Source organism: Bacillus rossius, chromosome 3, assembly GCF_032445375.1.
Source record: "Bacillus rossius redtenbacheri isolate Brsri chromosome 3, Brsri_v3, whole genome shotgun sequence".
NCBI lineage: Eukaryota > Metazoa > Arthropoda > Insecta > Phasmatodea > Bacillidae > Bacillus > Bacillus rossius.
In genome coordinates this window covers 42,615,975-42,626,803 of record NC_086332.1, presented here as the reverse complement: position 1 = coordinate 42,626,803, position 10,829 = coordinate 42,615,975, and the positions used below count along the sequence as shown (strand labels likewise).

The 10,829-nt window shown below is 35.8% G+C and overlaps 1 protein-coding gene across 1 annotated transcript; it reads left to right on the top strand.

Moving 5' to 3' along the window:
• Positions 1-264: 264 nt before the first annotated feature.
• Positions 265-10,617, top strand: LOC134530587 (protein DPCD). The gene is made up of 4 exons (XM_063365560.1): positions 265-539; positions 2,749-2,954; positions 5,756-5,992; positions 8,590-10,617. The coding sequence occupies exons 1-4, from the start codon at positions 476-478 to the stop codon at positions 8,689-8,691; spliced, it is 609 nt and encodes a 202-aa protein (XP_063221630.1). The 5' UTR covers positions 265-475; the 3' UTR covers positions 8,692-10,617.
• The last annotated feature ends 212 nt before the right edge of the window (positions 10,618-10,829 follow it).

Sequence of the window (10,829 nt, the reverse complement as noted above, 5' to 3'; positions counted from 1 at the left end):
AAACGGCCGAGAGATGTCCGCCACGTTTCCACGCATCCTACGGAGATGGGTACGCGACAAGCTTTAATCAACAAATTTTTTTGTTTATGAAGTTAATGTCTACAATTTTTAGTCATTACAGCAAATAAAAAATATTAAGCACGATAAATGTCTGGCTCATTTATTCTTAAGGAATTTTTAGCCAAGTAGCCTTCATTCAGCTGATTGATATCCTGTTTTCAACAAAATATGAGTAGTAAGCTCTCTAAGATATACATGCTGGAAGTGAAATAATTTAAACATTTTCTTTTAATCGTTTCTGTGTTCGAGGCCCGGGTAAGGTATGGGTATAACTATACATGCTGATATTTGTTACGATTTGATGAAGAAATATGAACGAGGACAAAATTCTTCTTCGGCTGTTGGTGACAGGTTGTAGGCAACTTAGCAAAAAATAAATATATACATCTATGAATTGTTGATAGATTCAACTAGAATGGCGGCTGATGCTTGGTTTGAAAAATTGCAGAACGCTGAGAAGCTGTGTGTGATTAAAGATGGTAAGAAAATTAAGTGAAAATGTAGTAGGCGCAAGTTAGCCGTTTATTTTTTTTTATTTCAGTACCTTTTGCAAAGCAATAGCAATAATTATCTGCATTATATACACAGCTACACAAAAATCAAACATAATCAAGGGCTGTTCTACAATGGCACGAAAACGGAGATGAAACTCTTGGGACATTACTGCACTATCGCTCCTGCTGATTCCACAATACACGGATACGTAAAAAATGGCAGCTTTGGACATTGCATTTCAAGGTTATAAAATATTACTTTAAACAAAATATATATATTATGTTTCGAAGTCATAGCACGGGCAGAATTTGTATTTATGATAAAAATAAAGCACGAAGTAATAATAGAACACTAAATATTCTTGTACTTGAAACAGTTTTTAACGTATTTCGGTCAGATACAAACATTGCTGTGACCACTGCCAAAATTCTCGACTTCTCTTGGTTCCACTTAGCAACTTCAATTAAAGAAATCAGCATTGCCGAGCTAATACGAGAACGTTTTACATTGACTTGGAGATGGGTTTTTCACAAATGGAGACAGAGCTCAAAGAACGGAGGATTTACACTGGCATGCATGTGGACTTGGGCCTGTACAGATTAGCCAGTTATTCCCCAGCTTTTCATTTATGTTATTTTGTGTGACCAATAGAAATTAAGCAGTGGTCATGTGGTAGTAATTTTTATGTTTTAAATACTGTTTTAAATAACTGTCAACAGTATTTTATTATGTTTGTTTATCGTCATATAGCTACCCATAGTTGAACTATATCTTTGGATTACATGTTTGTAAATGTTTATTATGTATTGTACCAAATTTTATATATGTTTTATGCCAGATCAAATTCAAGCTTATTAAAAAATTATCTTATATAGAGTTGTAGTTCATTCTATCGCTTTTAAACAAATTACTTAAATTTAAAGATTATTTTTTCTTACTTTTTAGTTTATATTGAATTAATTTTTTTTTTTTCTAAATTCAAGGCATGTGCCACAGAAACTATTTTCGAAGTTCCAAACATTTTGGGGGCAAATGACCTCCCCTTGAGTGGTTTGGGCGGGGGGGAAATCAACCCTCAGTCACATTTTACACATTGCCCTGCCTCTTGAATAAAAACCATTCAAATTGAAATAGAATAGCTTTTTGAAATTTCCGATATTTTGGGGGTTCACCTCCTGGGTGGTGTGGGGAGGGAGCTGTCGACCCCTGGGAAAATTTCCCACTTTGCCCCGGCCTCATGGATACACAAAAAGCATGATTTTTGCACATAACTTGAAAGTGGTGTTTTTTTGCCCATAGCTCAAAAGAAGTGTTTTTTTGTGTCTCTGTGACCATTCCCCTCCTCCCCCATCTCTCTCTCTCGCTCTGTCTCTCTTCGTTTTATACTCATGAAATTATTCTGTTATCATCCGGTTTACATATACTTGTAAAGTTTCAAATTGATACAACAATTAGAAGTGGGTTAAAATTGATTTCCAAGATTTTATTACATGGTTACAAGTGAAGCTTTCGTGTTGGAAAAACCGTTGTTATTGTAGGATAAATTTTTTAGTAATTAAATTTTGTTAATGAATGGGTATTTCTTGTGGGTTCACTAGCTTTTTGATTCATTGACTGTGTTTTTCATGATGAAAGTGTCTTTGAGCAAATAAGCTAACTTTTATGTCCATTATGATCTTGAAAACTCTTATGATTAAAACATTTTTTTAACTAAGGGTACTGTTGAAAGAACAATGCACATATCATTAATTAAGAAAAATTAAATCATACAAAATTAACAAATTTGCTAGGTAATGCATTTTGTCGCAGTGCTCTAAAGTATTAAATAATCTCCTTAATTAAATAACTTCAAATGGCTTAGAACCGTTCAAAATGTTTGGTGTAATAGTTCCCACGTTTTATAAATGCAGCTTTTGAAAATTTTCTAGGTGTCATAATGTTGGCTGGTGTTTCAAACACAACTTTATGCAACAAACTAATTTTTTAATGCTAGCAACTTTATTGTGTATACCATGCAATATTGTGAGTAGGATTATGTTTTTTCCCCGTAATGTTTGGCTTTTCAGATCAGTGCAAATGCACTGCAACAAGATACATGAAAGAATTGACCGAGGGTTCTCTGGCTTGACGCTGGTGTAAAACTGTAGTTTTGTGGCTGTGACGCCGAGATAGCGCCAGGCGTGTTGCCTGTAGGGTCGCGGAAGGTGCACTACCGGTTCGAGGACGGGGAGGAGATGGTGGAAGAGTACAGCCTGCAGACTGACGTGCTGACGCAGCGTGCGTGGCGACGGCCCGACCGGCTGGGGAGGGCGGGCTGCTGGCAGGCGGAGGTGGGTGACCCCCGGTCGCGGCTCGACGCCCCCGCCGACAGCGTCCTCATCCAGGAGAGCAGCTCCACTGTGAGTGCCTGCGCACTCGGTTACGAGCTAGTGTCAGCCCACAGGTGGTGTGATTTTAAAATCCGATGTCACAAGCAAGCAAAGTTTGGGTATTAGTTTCTGTAGAAAGTAATACCAAAACAAAAATAACAGTTATCTTTCTCATTAAAAACTTAAAATGACAGAGGCAGAAAGTCTTTTAAAAACATTATGGACATTGTAATATGTAATGAAAAACTTATGACTACTAGTATGATATTCACTCGTCTTATTTATGGAAATACTATGTTGTCTGAAGTGGAAATTTTATTTTGCAGATATTTTCAACTTACCGTGGATGTATTGTTTGCTCGGTGACCTTATATTCATGAAACTGCTGGTTGAAATATTTTTAGTGAAATTTTCGTTATATTGTTTTAGTCCTAACTTTTAGCCTTCCCTATGGTTAATGAATATCGTACAACTTTTAAGGCTGTACCTTTCGTAGCTGCAGGTGGGGCAATAAGGCACTCTTTTGCTCTTTCAACCCTCTGCTCTGCCCCCAGAAGCGGTCAGGGCCTAGATTAATACCTGAGAGTGACGACAGCCTCAATTTGTGGCAGGTGTTGGCTGCCTGCTAGTTTAGCTTGCATAAGTCCGCAACAGGATAGCTCTAAAATAAACTTTTTTTTTATTAAAGTTTGTTTAATTGCATATAGTACCAGACAGTATTTTAGGACCATTATGAAATATGTACAAATACTATTAGTGCAATCATTATTTATACATTCTTGTACTACTTGTAACATACCAGGTTACTGCCCTTCTCACTTAGTAAATTACTTTATTAAAGATTTATTATATTTTTATAATTGAAAATCATACTTGGTTTGGTTTTCTATCATTATGTAAATAACAGTTGTATATTGTTTTCAGAGATATTTGTGCATTTGCAACATGTTTTATGAACATAGTTTACATCTATATAATGTTTTTAATATTTCTAATCATTATGTTAACTTTATTATAAAACAATTGTTTGAAAATATTTTTACTTAATTTTGCTTGCTCATTTAGTTTTTATGTGATATCACTTTTTTTTTTGTATCATTTGCTAGGGTTCTGAGCCTGAATATCATGCTGATGTGATAGTTTGGACAGTTACATCAGGATTAAAGAGAGACAGTAGTATTTGGTGTGTGGGAAATTAGGGTGAAATTTTCTTGTGGGCCAAGTTGCAATGCATCATGGTCTATTTTCATGACCAAAATATGTTCTGTCATTGGTTGCAATTGTAATATGCTCTGTGATTGGTTGTTAATGACGTCACAAATGCAGTTTCTTCCCAGTACGCAAGAAGCTGGACTTGTAGGTCACCATTGTAGTCATTACGTGGGCATCTACGAGAATAAGAGCAGGAGTAGCAGCTCCTCAAATTATAATGTGTTGTCTTCAGATGAATTTCCCGTCTGTGATCCGAGCCACGTGGTTATCAATGTTTTGGACAACTTCAATTATAACATAAGGACCAAAGGCGGGAGCGTAAGCCCAATTAGAGCCCTTTTTGGTCAATCAGTGGCCACAAGAAGCAGATAATGGTCTGTCTGCCATTTGTACAGTGCATCGCAAATAACTATGGTAGGATTAACTAAATGGACTGTAAGTAAATGTTGTGCCCAAGTGATGAATAAATTTTTTTTGAGAATTTGGGGACAAGTTTTTTTTATAGATGTGAAGGTTACTGTGCGAAAATGACTGCTATATTCAGTATTTTATTAAGGACAAAATAAATGTACAAACTTTATTTGTGTATTCTTTTATTTGTGCAAAACAGTTTTCAAAGTGAACAAACTTAAACTCAAATAGTAATATTCTATGGAACTTTGTTTTTGGCACCTAACAAATTTATTCAAACGTAAGGTCGTTACTTATTTTGTTACAAATTTTAAGAAAAATAAAGCCAAAAATATATTTGTATACAAATTTTTATTATTATTGAAATTAATGTTTTAATAAGAAATTTGCCAAAAATAAAAATATAAATTTTCTATACTAATTGAACCAGCAAGACTAGATTTTTGGGTTTATTAGTAGGGTTGTGAATTTTTTTGCAAAAAAAGTCTGAACGTTCATTAGACTGCAATAAGATATACGCACTGCAGCTGTTTCTTGCATGTAATTGGTGACCTTCTGCAAGAGAAAAATTTGCATTATTTGACTGGACCATTCATAACGAGTTTACTACCACACTGATCAGCTGTGTGTGATCCATGTATGAACAGATAACATGCAACTGAAAGAAACTCAACCAATCATGAAACAGATGATGCTACATTGTTTAAACTCTCAGCTAAAAATCTTTTTGCGAAAAATACATGCCCCTATTTATTAGATGATATTCTGCCCAAGAGAGCGTATCATACTAGCTCAGTTGCTAAAGATACTCACTCTTTCTCATACACACAAAACACACAACCAAAGCACACACAACACACACACTTTTTGGCAAATTTTAAGGCTGTTTTTCTTTACAATTTGATAAAATTATTCGTCTTTGCAGAAAATATACTATTGTAATGGATAGAGCTTTCATTAAGATGTGTGGAAAAACTATATTAAATTGTTTTTTACCAGGGAGTGTGTTTTTGCCTGCCCGAATTGGAATTTTTTTTTTTTTTAATTTTACGGGTTTCACATTGGTGAAAGCTGCGAAAGTTAGGCCATGTGAACACATTTTATTTTGAAACTAGTATAGTTTTAAAAAAATATATGTATGGGAAATGTTTTCTGTGGGTAGGTAGGAGGGTGGACAAGTGCAGCACTGTGCGTGCGCATGCTTGCAGCCGGTGGTCACCAAGAGAGTGACCCGGGGGAACCTGGAGTGGCGGGTGCGCAACCTGCCGTACCCGCCGGAGGTGTACAGCGTGACGGCGGACGAGAAGGGCCACTGCATCACCGTGCGCACCTCCAACCACAAGTACTTCAAGAAGCTGACCGTGCCGGAGCTGGAGAGGGTCGGCCTGTGTGCCCGGCAGGAAAACATCAGCTTCTCCCACCGCCACAACACCCTCGTGGTCACTGTGAGTGTCTGGTCAGACCTCTTCACTGCTTTGGCAGCAGACTGAGGCTCCGATAAAAGTTGCATGTATGTATATTGAAAGGTCATGACTCATGAATCTGCTGCTCTGTGGTTCGGCACATTTTGTAATCTGGCACCAATAAAGCTGCTTGCGCCCAGATTTCGCCAGATCACATTACTGCGCTGCCAGCGTTTTCTAGAGGGTTACATTTCACCTTCGGTGTTCGTGTTAAAACTACCATATTGACTTTCTAGATGCCAGCAAAGTCGCTAATCCGGCGTGAGAGTTGTCTCAAACGTGACAGACTAAATACCTTTCATTTTAGTAAATAATTAGTTACCTCTGAAATCATAATTTTCTCCTCAATTTGTTATAACACTAGCAGATCTTTTACATCTAGTTTCACATTTAAATTAGTTCACTCGGCAAGGGACAGAGTCCGCTTGCTAAATGCAATCAGCAAGCTATCAATATCGACACACAAGTACATGCGCGCACTGTATACAGGCATCAATCTAACCAAACATGATTCCAACCAGTGCTCGACTGCAGCAATGGAACAGATACATAATTGAAAACGTGTCTGAAAAAGAATTTTCACATCGGACAGCTTTGTATTCCTGTCATTAAAAAAGTAAATGGTAATTACCTAACAAATAATGAATTTCAACTAAACAAATGTTTTATACGAGAAACAAAGTTTTTGGTCAACTTTACCGTCAGGAATAATGCGCATCTTATGGAGAAAATGTAGGGTTTGAAATATTTGATCATATTTTATTATTTCAGAGGAAATTTTACTATGTGAGAAAGTCTTAAGGGGCCCGCCTCATCAGGGGTGTATGTGTGTTAGTGAGGCGGGATGATAAGCGCGACGCTCGATGGTATTTATAGCGCGATATAGCCTCTAAGCTCAAGGCTCTGAACTGGCGCGCAGTCTTCTCGTCATCAATTGATAACTGTAAAATTTGTGCGGTGACCGTATTTTTATATTACGGGGAAATGAAGATAAAGGTGTAATGCAAGTCCCTTAAGTGCTTTCAAGAATCTTTACCACTTGTTTTACACCTAAAAATTACTCTGAAAACATGTGTTTTAGCTTTTAGCCATTTTAACTCTTCTAGAAATACAGTTTAAAAACATGATCCAAAATTAAAAGTACTTTTCGGGCCTCAGCGAACTCTTAAATGCTTTTCGTAAACACCCCACTCGGATATCTTGAGTAGTTTTGAAATCGCGTTGTTTATCCTGAAGCTCTGCACACCGTGTGTGTGACCAGGTAGGCGGGCCCCTTAAATGAGTTTTACATAAATTAAAACCAAGTTTTTACACAGAAAAAGAGGCATGAATAGCGGGAAGAAAGTAATTTTTGTGGTGTAATTTGAAGGAAAGTAAGCATTCCATTTAATGACACGTAAATGGGACCTATAAAAATGTTAATTATGGTAAACATAAATACTGAGAACACAAATACAGTGTTTCACTTTAACGCTTTGAATTATCAGATCTTAAATATTCGCAAAACTAGATTTGGGCCACTATGGAACTTAGAATTACATATTATCTGGTATTTCGTAATGTACAAACGAATCAACACTAAACATCGTATTCATGTCAACGGGGATTCAAACAGGTTTTGTAATACCTGGATTCTGGATTAACAGATATTGTATTAACAAGGTTTAACTGTATACATTTGTCCTTGAGTTCTCACACTCTTTAGGAACACTGATTGTAATTTACCATTACATGACATCATTGTTGGTTTTAAATAATAATAACAAAATAAGTAAAGAAAATTACTTGAAACTTAACCAACAGCAAAATAGTTATAAAAATAATAATCAGTCATCATGAAAAAACATTTATTACACACAAATACCTATTAAACATATAATACTAACATATGTTAGTTACTTGATATCAAAAAAGTGACCACTGAATCAGATTATAAAACATAATTATTTATATCAACTTTTAAAAGGCACCAGCTACTCTGTCAGGTCGTTATATAAATTATAAAAAACTAGCATGCACATAACAGTCAACACCAATTCTTCAAAGCGTGCTTTTCACATACTTAAATGACTGCAGTGTTAGTCATGAAATGTTACAGTTGGAATCATGGGAAATAGCAAATAAAGGGATGATTATTCCATGTAACCAAGGGATCCATTGGTTTAGTCCTTACAAATGAAATAAAATGCATATTTATTTCAATTCTGAATATTTTATTCACATCTTATTTCAGTAATGTTTCTAATTATCGATCGAAAACACTGCATCTGTGAGACAAAATGTGCTGTTTAAACATAATGCTTACTAAGGTCCTAAAGTCACAATCTATTGTCACACATGTACGGTCTGTTGTCTGCTTCTTGCACTATAGCTAGGGACAAGATTATACTGTGAAAATTGTGATAAAGCCGAATAAACACCGAAATGCACGTCAGTACATCATATAATACTAGTTATTGAAATATATATATATATATTTTTTTTTATAAATTCTACCTACTTGTACTGTTCGAATTTGAATGGCGTGAGAGTTATTGAGGTTGTGCTTAAGGTAAGGGTACGAATGTGTGTGTTGGCAGTACAAGAAGCCAGTGGAGGTTCTGCGGCTGGAGGCACGTGTCCTGGATCTAGTGAAGAACCTGAAGACGACCACCGACGATGGCCGCTGCGATCCCAGCTGAGCCCACCCTTCCCCCCCAGCTCTATAGCCCCAGTGACCTGCTCTCGTGAAGTCGCGCACCGCTCTTGTTTTCTTGTCCACGCAGTTTGGTTGCTTAATGTGCGGCGAGCGGGGAGGCAGCTGCCTGCTGGCACTGTTGCCAATTCCTCTACCATGCATCGACACGCCTCCTTGCTGTAGTTGCTTGTCTCACTACCTGCCTTGGTCAACAGGACAAGGGATTGGACTTCAAAATGGAAAGCTATGTAAAACTACTAAGATTGCATTATGCCATTATTAGAGACAAGATTATATGGTGAATTGGAATAAAACTGAGGATACACTGAAAAACACTTCAAAATACCACATAACACTGAAATGTGACATATAGTACCAAAATGTAGGTTGTATCATGAAATTAAGAACAATTTAACCAAAACTTAATTCAAATTATAAAAAATTAATCTTTTAAAATTTTAAAATTGAGAAATGTCATTACAGTCAAACCTCTATCTATTGAACTCGCATGTATCAATTGTCCGTGTTTATCGTATACTTTCTACGGTCCTGGCAAAATTGCCATACAACTAAGGTTAAAAAAGTCCGCTTGTACCGATGTTCGAATTATCGTTTTGTCCGCATTGATCGTACAAAATATGTGGTCCCGTCACTATAAATTATAATAGATGATCGTTTAACCATAAAGATTTTGCAGAAATAACCATTTCTTAGAAAGAAACCGTCATAAAAACAGTAACGATAGTATACAGTAGTAAAAATCAACTTAAATCTGCAGCCAAGTAATGGAGCACGTAAATATGAAGAAAAGACAAATGAACAACTTACGAATAAATATGGATGATGTACCATAACTACAGTACAAACCCAATTATTATCCTAAGATAATTACCATAAAAAGAACTAAAGATTCTTTGTCGATACCATTATTACTACAGAAGCACGATAGCTACCACATTTGCACTACAGTTACCGTAACAACCGAGATGTATATTTACCGTGACGGTAATGTATTTATTTATGACATATTAAAAATAAAGAACATTATTGAAAAATAGGATGTTAAATTTTTATATGTACGTTTGGCACATGTTGCGAAGAAATAATGCGATCTGAAAAAATGCAGTACTACTACGAAAAGCGAAAAGGGTAATCGTGGATTTTTAGGTTATGGCAGTCTCTCTCGTTTTTCAGTAATATCGGCCGAAAATTAACAAGCGTATCGGAAGTCGGCAGAAATGCCGATTCAACTAAATATTGGCAAAATCGGCTTCTTCAGTACAGCTCTACATTTGATGACATGAGTAAACATATTTCAGACTTCAGGATATTGAAAAAGACTTTAATTTCCATGTAGATTTATTGTGCGTATGTTTTTTTTTTGCAAGTGTAAATTGAATTAAGTAAAATACTTCCATTTTTATTTATTTTTCAACTGATTTAACTTTAATGACAAGTAACTGATATATTTCTGACACTAATTTTGAGGTTGAAATATTTTTTAAAAATTCTTAGAGTGAAGTCCACATCTATTGAATGTCCGCATCTACTGAATTTTTTTGTTGGTCCCCTGAAAAACGATAGATAGAGGTTTGACTGTATTCCTGAACAAAAAATTGTACTAAAGTGCATATATCAGAAAAATTAATTTAATATGTTTTATTGTGCATCACTTTTAGACCACAAATGATCACTAATTAATTTTTATGAATGTATTTGTTTTAGACCAATTTATTACAAATTATTTCATCGTATAAATGCAGCATATAAATTTGACCCCTATTTTGGTGAACTAAGTATTACAAAACAGCTGTTATAAAAATAAAACCATAAAATCTTGTCTCTAGCCATTATCCATGATGTCAACAAATCTGAATGTGATAGCTGTATGTAAATACACTGGATATTAAACAGCTCCTTTGAAGCCAGATATTTTTAATTTTATTCATATTGTTGTTGGGCTTTATTTGGGTTATGGTTTTGAAAATTACGACAAAATGTTAAATGGGTGCCATTGAATGGTGAGGAGACACAGCCCAGTGAAGACTCCTCTGAGGGTGTGACGTAACCAGTTCCAGACATTTTGTACCAGGACCTGACCCACTCTCAGCATCGAGCATGCTTTCATGTAGGTGTGTCACT

Coding starts and splice junctions, on each gene's coding strand:
- LOC134530587 (XM_063365560.1), top strand. CDS start 476: ATGGCGGCTGATGCTTGGTTTGAAAAATTGCAGAACGCTGAGAAGCTG. Junction 2,955..5,755: donor TCCAGGAGAGCAGCTCCACT/GTGAGTGCCTGC, acceptor GCATGCTTGCAG/CCGGTGGTCACCAAGAGAGT. Junction 5,993..8,589: donor ACAACACCCTCGTGGTCACT/GTGAGTGTCTGG, acceptor GTGTGTTGGCAG/TACAAGAAGCCAGTGGAGGT.